The sequence below is a fragment of the Entelurus aequoreus genome, linkage group LG01 (assembly GCF_033978785.1).
Source record: "Entelurus aequoreus isolate RoL-2023_Sb linkage group LG01, RoL_Eaeq_v1.1, whole genome shotgun sequence".
Taxonomy (NCBI): domain Eukaryota; kingdom Metazoa; phylum Chordata; class Actinopteri; order Syngnathiformes; family Syngnathidae; genus Entelurus; species Entelurus aequoreus.
The window spans coordinates 32831890-32849118 of NC_084731.1; the positions used below are offsets into that span (position 1 = coordinate 32831890).

The 17229-nt window shown below is 40.1% G+C and overlaps 1 protein-coding gene across 3 annotated transcripts in view; it reads left to right on the top strand.

Moving 5' to 3' along the window:
- Positions 1 to 17229, top strand: part of LOC133650712 (low-density lipoprotein receptor-related protein 1-like) — a 294864-nt gene that overhangs the window by 267467 nt on the left and 10168 nt on the right. For 2 of the 3 annotated variants that reach the window (XM_062048313.1, XM_062048295.1), the window contains exons 69-88: positions 1845 to 1951; positions 2034 to 2166; positions 2239 to 2361; positions 2450 to 2572; positions 4752 to 4892; positions 4972 to 5109; positions 5190 to 5309; positions 6733 to 7001; positions 7083 to 7261; positions 7341 to 7447; positions 7525 to 7644; positions 8511 to 8687; positions 8774 to 8914; positions 8986 to 9159; positions 12740 to 12901; positions 12993 to 13176; positions 15023 to 15130; positions 15569 to 15642; positions 15721 to 15814; positions 15948 to 15986. In XM_062048313.1, coding sequence (XP_061904297.1) covers positions 1845 to 1951; positions 2034 to 2166; positions 2239 to 2361; positions 2450 to 2572; positions 4752 to 4892; positions 4972 to 5109; positions 5190 to 5309; positions 6733 to 7001; positions 7083 to 7261; positions 7341 to 7447; positions 7525 to 7644; positions 8511 to 8687; positions 8774 to 8914; positions 8986 to 9159; positions 12740 to 12901; positions 12993 to 13176; positions 15023 to 15130; positions 15569 to 15642; positions 15721 to 15814; positions 15948 to 15986 — 2713 coding nt within the window. The remainder of the gene's footprint in view (positions 1 to 1844; positions 1952 to 2033; positions 2167 to 2238; positions 2362 to 2449; positions 2573 to 4751; positions 4893 to 4971; positions 5110 to 5189; positions 5310 to 6732; positions 7002 to 7082; positions 7262 to 7340; positions 7448 to 7524; positions 7645 to 8510; positions 8688 to 8773; positions 8915 to 8985; positions 9160 to 12739; positions 12902 to 12992; positions 13177 to 15022; positions 15131 to 15568; positions 15643 to 15720; positions 15815 to 15947; positions 15987 to 17229) is intronic. The other variant, XM_062048304.1, reaches the window with a different exon arrangement.

Below are 17229 nucleotides of genomic sequence, written 5' to 3' on the forward strand. Positions count from 1 at the left end.
TAGCAAACCTATCACACAATGCAAATATCCCCCTGCAACTAAACAAAAAACTCGGCTAACATCTGCGATACGTTAGCACTGGATTGTATTTACTTTGCGAATATATAACATGACAGTTGACAAAAAATCTAATCTTGTTTTGCTGCCATTTTCTTTCTTTTTCCGAGCGGCAATCCAGTCCCTAGTTAATTTCCAACATCCCCTCTTTTATAGAATATAATAGTAAATTTAAGTTAAAGTTAAAGTTAAAGTACCAATGATTGTCACACACACACTAGGTGTGGTGAAATGTGTCCTCTGCATTTGACCCATCCCCATGCTCACAAGTGATTATTCATAGGCAAAATCCAGTAAAAGAGGCTGTTTCCTCAACTTCCTCACAGTAATATTTTTCAAAGCACAAATTATAACAAGAACACCATTGGCTGGCTTGTGTTACCATTAGTGGTTTAACAGAACACATTTATGTTAAAACGGTCTATATTTTTCACAATGAGTAAGTTTGTGTATTAGATTTTTTTGCTGGCCCGGATAAAATAAATGGGGTTTACCGCGGTCACTCACCCTGTCTCGTCAACACGTACGTACAGTGTGCACACATGCAAAAGCAGTCCAAGAGAAGCAACAAACAATTTGCAGTCATGTTGTTATAATAATAGAATATACATTCAATGACAGCTAATACTAATTACCCAAATCTCTATTATTAACTAACGACACCCAAAGCTAATGCGCGTGCGTGTGTTACGTACGTATGTAGGTACGTAATTTTGTCCTACAAGCCGGAAGACGGCGTGATATACTGTGTAGAATACACTGGAAAGTTAGTGCCCTCTAGACATCTGTGTAAATGTTGCAAACAGCCCATTTAAAGGTTGTAAACCAGTTTTCTGCTTGTTAAAACTTTTCTGGAAGTAGTGAATAAACCCTTTCCTGTGACCAGCTAGCTAGCTACGGTATCAAGCTTTTCTGAAAATTGATTTTAAAGTATATTCATCCTCCTCCGTCAGCCAGTGCAGATTTGAAAAATGCTAGCGTTATTGTAGTTATTGTACGCCGGCTAGCTGATTGTTAAAGAAAACAGCTCCATTGCTAATATACTGCAGTTTAAGAGACTTCTGAGATGCGTGTTTTCCTATATTCTGGAAAGTTCCCTAATCTTATATGACAATAATAGACTGCTGGTCAAAACAATTTCAGTGAACCTATACAATAATTTGAGTTGTAAATGTAGGTCAGTGCTTTCGATAGTGTTTAGGCTAGCAAAGATGGCCTTGATGGTGCTGGCCACCTATCACTGCTAAAAAGTGTCCTGTGTGTGTATAAATCTGTACAAGCGGTTATAAATATGTCACATTTCACTGTATTTTGTTGTTAAAACTTACTCAACGACATGCATGGTTGCGATTCCGTTTGAATCACTTTTGTGGACATCTGCACGTCTCATATCACCTCATGTCTATTTTGTATTTTCACACTGACCTGTCGCCGTGAGTCAGAGGTAGGTGTCTTCACAGTCTCAGCTACCCGGTCCTTCATGCGCCCAGCTTGTACTTTCTGCCCACTTTCAATCCTTTTAGATCCCCCAAATCTTCCACTTTGTACCGTAGTATACAATATGCTTTTCCATCCCCACCTCTGCTTCCCCTTGAGTCGTTCCTGTCAAACTTTACCAACCTCTTTTTGTTTATGTCTGCCTGTCTCGCAACAGGAGCCGCCTTTATCTTTATCTTTGGGTTTTTTTTTTGCTGTGCTTTCTCCTCTTTCTTTTTGCTTCTCCTTTTGTCTCCTCCCCTTGAACACTCATCTCTCATCCTCTTAAAGTGATAACTCTCTTCTCTCAGTTCCTCGCCAGTGTTCTGAGAGCGAGTTTGCCTGCACAAATGGCCGCTGCATTGCCGGGCGCTGGAAATGTGACGGTGACCACGACTGTGCTGATGGCTCAGATGAGGTATCGTCACTCAGCACTTCTTGTTAAAAATTGCATGCTTTTGGCAACACTAATTGAAACAAAATGTTTGGTTTTGATCCAGAATGGCTGTGACGTGAAGTGTGACAGTGATCAGTTCCAGTGCAAAAACGGCCACTGCATCCCTATTCGCTGGCGCTGCGACGCTGACCCTGATTGTATGGATGGAAGCGATGAGGAGAAATGCGATATTGGTGGTGAGGTGGCGATTTCTTTATTCTGAATGTATCACCAAGCAAAGTAATACTGTAATCCTCGTCACATTCAAGTTGGTAGGCACTGCCCACTGGAAGAGTTCCAATGCAACAACACTCTGTGTAAACCTCTGGGCTGGAAGTGTGACGGCGAGGACGACTGTGGAGACAATTCTGACGAGAAGCCAGAGGAATGTGGTAAGAGTTTGCACTCCACTGACAGCATTCCTGAGGACTGCATGCAGTTATTTCTCCCCTCTGAAGCTTCTCTCCTTTTCTACCTCAGTTAAATTCCAGTGTCCTCCCATGAGGCAATTCCGCTGTCATAATGATCGGGTGTGTCTGCCGATATCAAAACGCTGCGACGGGGTCGACAACTGTGGGGACAACAGTGATGAAGTCAACTGCCGTGAGTTTTAAAGTTGGAAGTCTGTTTATTTGCAACCTTTTGTCCATTTTTTACGTATTAAGATTTTTTTTAATGAGAGCATGGATATTTCTGAAAAAAAATGTTTCAAACTAAGTTATTGTATGTTACAATGTGAAACAACTTAATAGTCCATTTACAACAAAAGGTCAACAAAAGCACCTTGAGGATTCTGGCGGGAACTCTCGTTCAACCATTTTTCGATTACGCATGCACCTCCTGGTACCCTAGCACCTCCAAAACCCTCAAATCTAAACTCCAAACATCTCAGAACAAGCTAGTCAGGTTACTTCTAGACCTCCACCCCAGATCCCACCTCACTCCTACCCACTTCTCTAAAGTGGGCTGGCTCAAGGTGGAGGACAGAGTTAAACAACTTGCACTGAGCCTAGTCTATAAAATCCGCTACACCTCCCTGATACCGAAGTACATGTCAAACTACTTCCTTAACGTAAATGACCGCCATAACCACAACACCAGGGGGTGCTCCACTAACCACGTTAAACCCAGATTCCGAACTAACAAAGGTCTTAACTCATTCTCTTTCTATGCCACATCAATGTGGAATGCGCTCCCAACAGGTATAAAAGAAAGGGCATCTCTATCCTCCTTCAAAACCGCTATAAAAGTTCACCTCCAGGCAGCTACAACCCTAAACTAACACCCTCCCCGGATTGCTAATAATCAAATGTAAACAATCAAATGCAGATTATTTTTCTTATGCCTTCTGATCTCTCTCTCTCTCTCTCTCTCTCTCTCTCTCTCTCTCTCTCTATGTCCACTACTTGATGTCCATATCCCCACCCCCCCCCACCCCCCCTCCACACTCCTGATTGTAAATAATGTAAATAATTCAATGTGATTATCTTGTGTGATGACTGTATTATGATGATAGTATATATGATAGTATATATCTGTATCATGAATCAATTTAAGTGGACCCCGACTTAAACAAGTTGAAAAACTTATTCGGGTGTTACCATTTAGTGGTCAATTGTACGGAATATGTACTTCACTGTGCAACCTACTAATAAAAGTCTCAATCAATCAATCAATCAATCAAACACAATACCAACTTACGTACCAATCCCCCTGAAAAAAGCATGAATAATGTCCATAAAATGGCTCTGTACACTACATGTCTTTTACAGTTATTAACCACATTTTAAATTAAATTTTACACATTAAAAACAATTACAGGCATTCACTGTAAGTTATTGTACTCACAGTGAAAATGTGCTCTTACACAACATCATGTCTTGTCAAAGCATCTTTTTGCTGAAAAATGTTAAGTAAATTTACTTATAAGAAAGCGCCCTCTGCTGGGTTTGTAGCTGCACTACTCTTTCCCCCTTGCAGATAGCGCCATGAACCACTTTCTATTTTAAGGTACTATAATTTTTTTTTAAATGACAATTAAATCTGCGAATAGGCAAGAATGTATGGTAATAGCCCTATTTTTTGTGTGTTCAGAAATGCAAGTGAATATAATTAGAATTTCACATCCTAAACATAAACAATGCATTTATTATTACAGTATTACAGCTTTTTGTATAACAGTACATTTAAAAATTACTAAATACAATAATTAATAAAATACTAAAATTCATGTCCAATTTGAACACCATTTTTTTGTGTCAATATATGCGTGGCGTTAATTGCTAATCGTATATTTAATAATTGTTTTTACTTTAAAAATAATAATAATGGGGGTATGAGAAAGTGGAAAGGAAAACTTTGCACATTTTGACAACATTTCCCTTTATTTATGTAATTTATATTGCACTACACAGCAGCAACACAACCAATGTTGTAACAGCCGTAAGGTGAAACTACACAGTCAGCATTAATATCAGCGATTAGTTCTTTAAAACCCAGAGTACGACAAGCAATATTCTCACAGCTGAGTAGCAATATTCTAAACCGCGTGCAGAGGTAGATTAAGCTGCTGGATTAATTTTGCAGCCATCTTGCCATCATTGCTGCCATCTAGATCAGATCCAGTCAGCAATTTGAATTCACACCAAAAAATCAGATAATCCCATGAGATCAGGTCTTTTCTTTCCATGTTGTGAAGATCCTATTTTGTAGATAGATTTACTGTGTAAACATCTTGTGAGATGAGTAAATGACTGAAATAACTTCTCTTTTGATACTGCAGAGGTATCTCCATCCAAACCCGTTTGCCAAAAAGATGAGTTCCAGTGCTCGAGTGGCCACTGCATCAGCTCTGTGCTGCGGTGCAACTTATTCAATGACTGCGAGGACTACGGCTCTGATGAAATCGACTGCAATAAGAAAGGTGAGTCGTGAGTGCTCGATTTCACAACGGCGACCGCCCAGCCTGGTCATAATTGTGCCAACAATCTCCTGGCTTGTAGACACGGCGCTGAACGACTGCCGCAGCAACAGGACAGTGTGTGGTGACGGCGATGAAGCTCACTGCGTGGTTAACGGGACCAGCTCCTTCTGCTCCTGCAAACCGGGTTTCAAATCCTACGGGCGTAACGTATGCGAAGGTGAGTTCCTTTGTAAGCCGTGCTCTAGCGTGACGCCACAGGGACGATGCGCTCGACTTCTCTTTGTGTGACTCTGACAGATAAGAACGAGTGCGGAGAGTTTGGCGTGTGTTCGCACATCTGCAACAACACCAAGGGGTCATACAAGTGCAGCTGCCACAAGCACTTTACCAGAATCAATGACACCTGCAAGGCTGACAGTGAGTATGCGTGCACATTTAGGAGGCTAAATACAGTCATCCCTCGCCACATCACATTTTGAAGTTTGTGGTTTGGAAAGGTAACAATGTGGGTGTTGTTTAGGAAGTCGTAAAAAGTATTCTATGCAATAGCTATGAAAATATTCCATTTACAATTGTTAATTTATCGCAGAAATTAATTTACCACGGGCAGACCCGGAACCAATTAACAGCGAATAACGGGAGTTCACTGTACTCTTGCTAACCAAAACTATTTGGCTGTGGGAGCCTGAGTGTGTACATAAAATACCCAACCAACAAAAGTGCATTTATACTTCCATACTAAAAATAATGTATAATGTAATGTCATGTTTTAATATATATATAAAGATTTGTGTTTGCCATTAATAATCTTGTCTGAATAATAACAAAAAGACTACATGGACAACTCCAATTCAGTTTAAATCAATATATTCAATAGTCACGTGTTTATATTCTAGATAATGTCCAAAATGTATATGAAAATGTAAAAAAATAAGTTGATATGTCTAAGGGGGAAAGAAAAATGTCCGATATCTCCTATCGCAGTAAAGCCAATTCAAAACTGCTATGTAGCTTTGGCATTCATTGAAAAAGTAAACTAAACAAAATAAATAGGCAAAAACTATGAAACAAAAATGTTCTTTCGACATTATTATCTTCAAATCAATCAATCAATCAAAGTTTATTTATATAGCCCTTAATCACAAGTGTCTCAAAGGGCTGCATAAGCTACATTACAAACCTAAATAGTACGGTTGTTTTAGAAATATGGCCGTAAATCTGTCAGGTTGGAGTTCAAATCCCAGCCGAGTCATACCAAAGACTATAAAAATGGGACCCATTACCTCCCTGCTTGGCACTCAGCATCAACGGTTGGAGTTGGGGGTTAAATCACCAAAATGATTCCCGGGCGCGGCGCCGCTGCTGCCCACTGCTCCCCAAGGGGATGGGTCAAATGCAGAGGACAAATTTCACCACATCTAGTGTGTGTGTGACAATCATTGGTACTTTAATCTTTAATCTTTACACAATGACGGTGTTCAAAGCAACACCAAATTAACAATTATCTCTATGGGATTTTGAATGGACGCAACTGTGATGCTGCTAAAACCATTGCAAAGGACATGTTGACTCACCGCTGAATAGAGGTTTAATACAAAACAAAGTATAATTTTATTCATGAGGTAATTCAGTCCATTAAAGTAGACATAGCTAACACCTGCAGAGCACGACGCGCCACATTGATGATCAGCTTTTGAAGTGACCGGTAGCCATGATCATGTGCCTCCCCCAGTGGTTGTGGCCCTAAACAACCGCATAGAGTGTTTATGCCAGGGGCTGGCCCTCTATTTATGGTATGTGCAGTTCTAGCCCAAGTAATGTTAGTCCTTTACATTTCCAGCTCAGAGACAGGTGCTCTACATCGCTGATGACAATGAGATCCGTGGGCTGGACCCCTCCGTGCCAAACTGGCGCTATGAGCAGGTCTTCCTGGGCGATGCCAACGTGCGCATAGATGCCATGGACGTGCACATCAAGACAAACCGCATTTACTGGACTAACAGGCACACAGGGCGCATATCTTCGTACGAATTGCCTTCATCTTCGTCGCCGTCACCTAACAACAACCGTAACCGTCGACAGAGTGAATCGCGGGTCACCAACGTGGAGGTTTGTAAAGACGCAATAATCAAACCAAGGTCGCACATGCTTGAAGGGCTTTTTCAGTGGACTTCTCTGCACTCCGTTCAGATCTCTGATCTGACAATGCCCCGAGGTATTGCCGTGGACTGGGTGACAGGGAATCTGTACTGGACCGACTCCGGTAGAGATGTCATTGAGGTGGCTCAGCTTAGCGGAGGACACCGCAAAACTCTCATTTCTGGCATGATCGATGAGCCTTACGCCATAGTGGTCGACCCCCCGAGAGGGTAAGATGGGAACGGAGACTGACTGGCATCACAAAACTTTTGAGCTGAGTAATAAGCCAATGAATTCATCATTCCTTAGGAAAATGTACTGGGCCGACTGGGGGAACCACCCCAAGATAGAGACTGCTGCCATGGACGGAACTATGAGAGAGACGCTGGTGGAAGACAACATTCAGTGGCCGACTGGTAAAGCATACATCCATAAAAATGTATGTGTCTAATTCATACAGATACTTTTTTAAACTATGCCCTACTTTTGACAGGTCTTGCAGTGGACTACTTCAACGAGCGCTTATACTGGGCTGATGCTAAACTGTCCTTGATTGGCAGTGTGAGGCTGAATGGCAGTGACGCAGTTGTTGCTGTACACGGCATCAAGAACAGTTGAGTAGCACCAGATAGGGGTCTGTATTTGCCTCTTTTAAGTGATCCGCTGATGAGCTACTGAGCCCAGCTGGTAGCTTTGTCCCAGTGTTTACACGTGAAAGATTCCTTCAAAAGGGACGCATGCTCAGGGAGACACAATTATATTTCCATATTCATTGTTACACACATGCAGGGGGTGCGTGAAGCCATTTTTCCGAACACTAAATATCAGTATATAAATGATACTAAAGTCATTTGATCGATATTCACCTTTTTCTTGTTCTCATTATTACAACATTCTTTCTTTAAAATCGTTTTTATTCTTGTTTACAAACTCAGGGAGTAAGTCATTTGATACAGGAAGGTTTTGAGGGCAAAACCTGAATGATTTAAATGGGGGACAATAATTTTATATATTCTATATTTTGTATTCTATATCAGTTCTATAAATTGTAAGTAGCGTTCAAAATCACAAATTATATCATCTGATTTACAACAATACAGGCAATTTCTAAATGTAATAAAATAAGCTTGATAAAACTGTGTTACTGCGTTTACTTTAGTTACCTGATATAAAACATTTTCAATTTTATAATATATTGTCAAAGTGTTAGGGGCTGGAAATCAGATCAATCTGAGACCATGAACTCAGATTGGAGGGAAACATGTTGATCAGGACATCCCTATTTCATATACATTAATTACTTATATTAATCCATTGTATATCATATATCTGCACTTACTTATTACCGCACAATGTTTTTATGAACCTTGACAAACTATGAACTTTACTGTTGCACATCTTTAACCATACATTCCTTATTAGGGACTTACAATTAGTTCGCTTTCTACCCATTTGTTACATGCTTTTTATCCCACACAGATCTCAATAAACCCTTCAGCATTGACATATTTGAAGACTACATCTACGGCATCACCTACATCAACAACCACGTCTTCCGTGTCAATAAGTTTGGCAAAGGCCATGTGGAGAACCTGACGACTAGAATGAACCACGCCACTGATTTGGTTTTGTACCACCGCAACAGGCAACCCGAGAGTGAGTTTAACTTGAAAGCACCAGGATAAAGAAAAGAAAAAGAAGAAATTTGGTCTTCATTGGTTGTTCTCTCTTTGTTTTGCTAGTGGCCAATCCGTGCGATAGAAAGAAATGCGAATGGCTGTGCCTGTTGAGCCCCAGTGGACCTGTGTGCACCTGCCCCAACGGATTCTTACTGGATAATGGCACGTGCGTGAGGCAGCCCACTCCCACGCTGTCCCCCATCTGTGAGTGAGCATTACAGACACAGGTGCAGGCATTCACAACCCTCAACTTAATGCAACGTAATTGTCTGCAGCGCCTCCCAGTGGCCCCTGCCTGGTCCAATGTTTGAACGGCGGCAGCTGTTTCCTCAATGCTTACAAGCAGGCCAAATGTCGCTGCCAGCCCAACTATGGAGGAGATCGTTGTGAGATTGACCAATGCAGAGACTACTGCAAGAACGGAGGAACGTGCACACCTTCTCCTACAGGTGGGATGCGACCGCTGATGATTACTCAAAACCACAAGTTGATAACTCATTTTACTCTAAAGTCTGAACACATATTAGGAAAAAATGTACGTTTTCAAAAAAAAATTATTGGAATATAAACTGATAACTAGTTCTGTCAACGTTAACGAGTTAACGCATACGATTAATCACTAAAAAAGTGTTGCATTAAAAAGGAACTGCACTTTTTTTCGGAATTTTGTCTATCGTTCACAATCCTTATGTAAGACAAGCAGACTAGAGATGCGCGGATAGGAAATTATTTAATCCGCAACCGCATCACAAAAGTCGTCATCCACCCGCCATCCACCCGAACTAACATTTTATCAAAACCACAACCGCCCGCCACCCACCACCCACCCGTTGTTATATATCTAATATAGACGATGCAAGGCATTAGTGAGGTTAGAAAGCTTTTGCCTGTTAAAGAAAGGAGACTGATCCAATGCAGCAGAGACATTCAATGCGTGCCACGCATTAATATCTCTTGGCCACGCATTAGAGGCTAAGAGATACTAATGCGTGATAATATTATTTATCATTATTATAATTTTATTGTCATTTCCATTAAGAAAGTGTTGACTATTATTGTTATTATTTTTCCCTGGTCTTTAGTATTCCCTTTTTTAGTTTGTCGCGTACCATGTTTGCTGCCGGCGTTGCCATCTTTTTATTTTTTTCTTCTTCTTCTGTTGTGTTGTGTTGTGGTGTGCTGCAGCAGTGCCTGATGAATAATTGCCCGTTTCAAAGAGTGCTGCTCGTTTTTCGTATGTGGGTAACAACATTTAACTATGTATATATATTTCCGAATTGGTTCAACCGCCACCCGCTCGAATCTATTTAAAATCTATTTTTTTCATCATGCATCCGCCCGACCCGCGGATTATCCACGGACTCCGCGGTTGTGTCCGCAAACCGTGCATCTCCAAAGCAGACATATGTTTTTCTTTTTTTATGCATTCTAACTAGTAAATAAATGCGAGCTAAAGTCTGCTTATAATGGAGCCTATGGAAGCCGCTCTATTCTGCCGATAAAGTGCTTAAAAAAAACATCCAAACACCTCCATTAAGGTTTTCTATACATGCTGTAAGTATATATGTACTGTAGTAACAGGCACATGTACTAATAACATGTACTATTTACGTATCTTGATAATTTTAAGCATCCGTCAAAAACGCATCACGTTTGCTTTTTCCCTCAACAACATCACTGATTACAACATAACTATAGACATCATGAAAGCCAACAAACATAATAAAACATCACTTACGTACAATGTCTGCTCTCACTGGGATGACAGCTGTTGAGATGTTGATATATTACTGTTTAGATGAAGAATGACTCATAATCCTCGCAAAGGGCTAAAAAAAATAGTGGGTGCAAACCAGCGTCTTTCTTGTGAAAATTGAGATCAACTTCTCAGTTCCTATCTACATACTTTTACTATGCAGGTGAGAGACATGATTTATAATTTAGAATTAACTTTCTTTAGCCAAGAGGCAAGAAAGCAGCTCACCAGCTGATGACGTCAATACAGCAGCATGAGAAAGTCTCTGATCAATTTGCCGCTAAATGTAGGTTCTTAACGTTAGCGCTTATAATAACAATATCGCTAATAATTTGTTAATGTTCAGGTCCCGAAATGTAAATTAAGTAACGTGGGTGCTTTTTGGATGGTTATTTATTGGGTTTTATGTTCGGAATAGACACAATAACGTCATGGCTCCCATTGGCGCCATTGTAAGTGGGCTTTAATTTACGAGTTACTATGCATTAAACATAAAGGAATATGTGTTCTTGTCACTCATAATAATTGTGAATTATAGGCAAAAATAAAGTTCAGTTTCCCTTTAACCATGTGAAACCTAGATTATATTCTCACAATTTGAGTTAGGTTGATGGATTTGTAAGTACAATATTTATTGTCCATCCGCACCTTATTTGTGATAGTATTGCAATATTGTTCAAAATGTGTACTTCACACTATACTGTTATCAGGTTTTGAGCACAAAATTACATGCTTTTACGTCAAAACAATTAAAAAATGTTCGACATTATGTCAATAAAATTGCATTTGAGTCAAAACATCTGGGTTGTTTTTTAAAGTTGGTTTAATTAATGCAATCAAATAATATACTGTTATTTTTGATTAATCAATTCAAAAGTGTGATTAATCTGATTGTAAAAATGGATAATTTGATAGCAAATAAACGCAAAGGTTGATGTGGTTTGCAAGATTCACTTGAAATCGGTGCAATAACTCTACATTATCTTTGTATTCAGACTTCAGGCACACTCGGTATACAACAACTTAATCTTTAAACTTCAATAATAACTGGGAGTGCATGAGGAAGTGCTCATGAAAACGTAGTTCTCTTTGAGCACATTGGTGAAGAGGTATGTTGCGCAACACAGTTTATATTACAACTAATGTTGTAATATAAGCGTAGTCTGAAACACTGTGTGCATCAGTAGCTCAGATTCGAGATGTGACGTTCGCAAATGAATCCAGTCTTCTGAATGGCTCTTTTAGGTGAACAATGAGAACCATTACCCACTTGCAAGCCTCTCTTTTGGGAGCTGTTTTTTATGCAAATGCAGATACAGCATCGGCAACTGCTCACAAATGTAGCAGCATTTCAATTCACTTTTTTGATGTGGAAAAAAAATACATATATATTTATTTACATACAGTATATAATTGATATTTACTTCAATTAAATTTTGTGTTTTTATTATTTGGATGTACTTTTCTGGTTAACTAGTCAGAGTAGTACAAGCGTACACACCAGTAAATTTTTTATTTTTTATTTACATTTTTGTTATGTTCTAATTGTTATCCTAGTTGTATTTTTATTTGTATATACATATGTACATTTTCTTTTTAATATTTGTGTATTTATTTATTTATTGTTAAAATGCTAAACGTTTTTAAGGGGAGGGGAAATTCAAAATACTGTAGGGATGTCACTGTCAATGCATGGGGATATGACACCACCTTATGGAATGTTTACAATAAAATGATTCTGATCTACATATTATCTTATAACCAATACCAGTAAAAAAGGAACTATATTAACAAGGTAGTCATTTGAACAGCTCTTTGAAAAGAACAGCTCTTCAGGATCTGCCTCTTTTCAAAGAAAAATGAATCTCATCTCTATTGCAAATTAGTTAATTGTAAATATCAGTATGGCAAGCATAACACGCATGAATTTTACACCGACAGCTTCCATCAATATTTTAAAGCACATGCAGAGGTCAGTAAGGCTGCTGAATGCTGACCTGTCAAGATACTTGAAATGGTTAAATTGGTTTAAAAACTACAAATATAGTATTACTCCTCAATCTGTAAATATTGAAATAAGGATAATACGGATATGCAAAAATGCAGCAAAGTGAATCTGCTAAGCATCTTTAGAATCGTTCCTCCTATCTAGAGCCTTATACCGCTAGAGTTCCCAACTCATTTCTTTCAATAGCGTTGGAGAAAACTGCAATTATACGACTATCATAGTAGAGAAAATGTGTGATGGATGATCTCTTGTTTAACCATAACAGGCTCTCCGACCTGCCGATGCCTGCCAGGGTTTACAGGGCCAAACTGTAACCTGCACACATGTAGGAATTACTGTATGAACGCAGGCAACTGCACTGTCAGTGCTGGGAATCAGCCAACTTGCAGCTGCCCTCGCGACTTCCTGGGCGACCAGTGCCAGTATAGTGAGTATCGTTGACTGTCTAATATCGTCAAAAAATATATTGTTTGATAACCTGAAAACTTACTTAGCACGTGTCTGTGTGTGTCTTGTAGGAAGCTGTGAGAGCCACTGCCTGAACAGAGGCACGTGTCTACAGACGTCCAGTGGCTCTAAACTGTGCCGCTGTCTGCCCCAATTCACCGGCAGCACATGCGAGATTGACAAATGTCACTATTGTCGCGACGGAGAATGTATCCCTAAGGACCGGTTTACATCCACAGGGGAATTCACCTGCCGGTAAACACACACACACGCAAACACACACAAGCTGCCACACTTTCCCTGTAGTTGAGACCTTCGCTACATTTCTAAAGACCATACTAGCCAACCCTCCCGTTTTTAGCGGGAGACTCCCGGTATTCAGCGCCTCACCTCCCGGCAGAAATTTTCTCCCGACAAACTTCCGGTATTCAGCCGGAGCTGGAGGCCACGCCCCCTCCAGCTCAATGCGGACCTGAGTGGGGACAGCTTGTTCTCACGTCCGCTTTCCCACAATATAAACAGCTTGCCTGCCCAATGACGTCATAACATCTACGGCTTTTAGAGAGTGCACAACTGCCACACAACAAGGAGACGAAGCAGAAGAACGAGGAAGTTACAGACATGGCGACGCCGTCGATGAGCAAGATGAAGAAATACGCTTGCAAGTTCCAAAACGAATGGAAACAAGAATTTCAGTTCATCCAGGACAGTTCGAAGGGAAAGGGGTATGTAATTATGTTGCCTGTACATTTTGTAGAACAGACTTCTCCATTGAACACGGTGGCCGAGTCATGAACGGAGGAGAAGTTAAACAGGACAATACTGCCATCTACTGGATAGCCCCCCGAACACTGAAATTCAAGTATTTATTTTATTTATATGTATAATAAAATAAATATATATATATATATAGCTAGAATTCACTGAAAGTCAAGTATTTCATACATATATATATATATATATATATATATATATATATATATATATATATATATATATATATATATATATATATATATATATATATATATATATATATATGAAATACTTGAGTTGGTGAATTCTAGCTGTAAATATACTCCCCTATTAACCACGCCCTTAACCACGCCCCCAACCACACCCCCAACCACACACCCCACTCCACCCCCGACCACGCCTCCCAGCCCCCACCCACCACCTCCCGGTATCAGAGGTCTCAAGGTTGGCAAGTATGCTAAAGACTGAACAAGATATACTGTAGTGTATGAAATATTATAAGAATTAATTGAATAGAGGTGTCAAACTTTTTCCACTGGCGGCCACAGACTGAAAAATCAAGGATGCGGGGGCCATTTTAATAATTTTCACTTTCAAAACTAGTACAATTTATAGATTTTCTTTAAAAGGGACCTAAGGCTCCGTTTACTATGGATACCAAATCAGATTTTTTTGCCTTTAAGTGGCACAGATCAGAATTTTTTTTTGCCAGTCTAAACGCTCGAATCTGATTGGAAGTTCAAATGTGACTGCAGTCTGTACAGCAATGTGACCTCTTTGCGGCTTTTACGTTGTCTTTGGTCAAGCTATGGCATTCAAGTGTACAGGAAAAGATGTGGCCTGCCAGCAGAAGTGGATACGTCATCACAACAACCGGTTTTGGCAGCACGTTTTTCAGCAGCTGAATATTTGGTGCATCACTAGTCAACCATCTATCCATTTTCTACAACAACCAAAACACTAAACACCCCTGATTTGCAGTATGCATATGTACTAAAATATGCGGTATATTGTGTACAGTAGAAAAAAATTGCAGAGGTCAAGGAAAATTGCATTTTTTGACAGATTATTTTTCTGTCATGCTGTATACCAAGGAGCCCAAAATGTGTCAAAAATATCTCATTAATTAACATTACAGCAGCAACCATGGAAAGTCAACCCTTATTTTGTGGAAAATAATGTTTTCAAATGCAAATGTTGATCATGCTGTTTAGGTCAAAATATAAACCCGCTTTTTAACATTCATGTGGTCAGACATGCTTATGATTTCATGCTTTGTGAAGATGTCTCAAATTAAGTAGTCAGACGGCATAATTCATTACTGACATTTTCCTGTTCCCAATAGATGTGCAAATGGAAGAGTCCAGCCCAGTTGCTACACATGTGATACAAATGAATACTGTGCAAATGGCCATTGCTCCATTAATCCTCATACCCACCTTCCAGAGTGCAGGTGAGCAAACTCTGCGGCAATGACTCACACCGTATTTCTGCATACATGCATGTACAATATTATAGAAATTACATTTTCATATAACTCAGGGTAGTCAGTGTACATCTTGGAAAGCACTGTAGGTCGGATTCTTTGGTTCACGTTGCAGAACAAGTTTCCCGAGGGAGAGAGGGTTAGGAATCATGATCTGCTTCAATGTCATGTGTACATGTAGGAATTAATCTTAATTAGCCGCAGCTTTCCAATGCCGGCAGCAATCGTGCCGCCCCAGACTGTGGCGCTACCAACACCATGCTCAAACGTATAGGCAAGACACTGTAAACTTTAGTTGACACTCATGGCTTTGTGTTGACTCCTTTTAAGTGGATAGGAAATCTATCTGAAAAAGGTTTACTGTACTTTTGTGAGATAATGGACATACCTGCTGTGTGTGCGTAGATGCTCTCCTGGATGGGCAGGGCATCGCTGTGAGTCAGTCACCAGCAGTGATAGTGGCACCGGTTCAGGGGGACGTAAGTAACTTAAAACCACATCATTAACTCCAACCTGCTCCGTCGCCATGTACATTCATGTTTTGTGTATGCGTGAAGGTACAGCCTCCATCGTGATCCCTGTGCTCATCCTGCTCCTGCTGGTTCTGCTGGCAGTGGGAGCCTTGATCTGGTACAAGAGGAGAATGAGAGGGTAAGTTTAAAGTCAACACTTTAAAGACATTAAGAAAGCCTTTTCTTTCGTGCCTTGTTCTTTTTTCCACTTCTTTCTTTACTTCCTTCCTTCCTTCCACCAGCACTGTAATTTCATCTCCTCTGCTCCTCAGGTCTAGCCGGCCCAGTAAAACCGTCTCCAAGCGCTTGCGGTAACAGTTGCCGGGGGCTGTACTTTTACCACCCTGTCGAACTCTTAGTTGATGTGCAGTGTTTGTTTTCTGTGATGAGTGTTGCGTCCCTACAGTGTCCTCGCCTCTTTAGGAGCTGATGGACAGATCTGCAATGAAAAGATCTGTTTGTAGTCTTGTCTATCATGCTTTGTCCTATTGCACCGCACTGGAGGGATGGGCATTTAAAACATTTGCATGACAGATGACCAGGAAAAGGATCATTTGTTGTTTCATTAAAATCTAATTTGAACAGGCTATTATTATTTATCATGCTAGGTTAGCCTATTGGCACACAAAAAAAATCTAATTTACAGCTTCCACGTTTGTAACTGACTGATAGATAGTTGGCAGGGATCCAGACTGTATTTTATGATATGTAGCAAAGGGTTTTGCTTGTTTCGAAAGTAAAGCAAACAAGTAAAGATGATGACAGATTTTTGCCACTGTTAGTATTTGTAAACTTGCTCTCGACCCACATATTATTATAAGAATATCATTCAAAAATTCATCCTTTAAAGTAAGGGTTTCAAACGATTAAAATGTTTAATCTGATTGTATACAGGGATGCTGTGGAATAATTTTGATGAATCACTTTTTTTATTGATATTATTTGTGTTTAATTTTGCATCAGTAAAGAGACTCAAGATAATGATTATGTTTGCATTTGACGTGTTTATAAAACACCTTTAACATCAAGATTGTGTTAACAACAAACTGTCTGTTTTTCTAAACCAGTGCCTCTCAAATAGTTTGGGTGGGCCCCGTGGGGGCAGCACGGTGAACTGTCGGGGCTTTCAGTATTAGTGTCTTTTTTCATTCTTGAACGAAACACAAGCCTCCAGCTAGGTGGCAGCACTGCTCTAATTAATCAACAGGCTCAACGAGGAAATATGACCAACTATTAGGGCTGCACGATTACTAGAAATCGAATCCACATCAAGGTTTTAATTAGTGCGATAAAAGTTTTTCTTTTTCTCCGCCGTCACTGGCATTGGAGACCTGTTCGCCAATCAGAACTTTGAGGGAAAAAGGCGTCTCACTCTGTGCATCGCTCTTAGCACCTGAGCGTTTTTATTTAACAGAAGAATTAACTGAACACAGTGAGCCCTTTTTTCAGTCATTCACATTCTTTGTGTCGGTGGGCGGAGAGCGGGGCGTTAGCTTTACACACACAAAGGAAGCACGTACAGACAGCCTCCCTACTTGCGACTCGCCAGTGAGA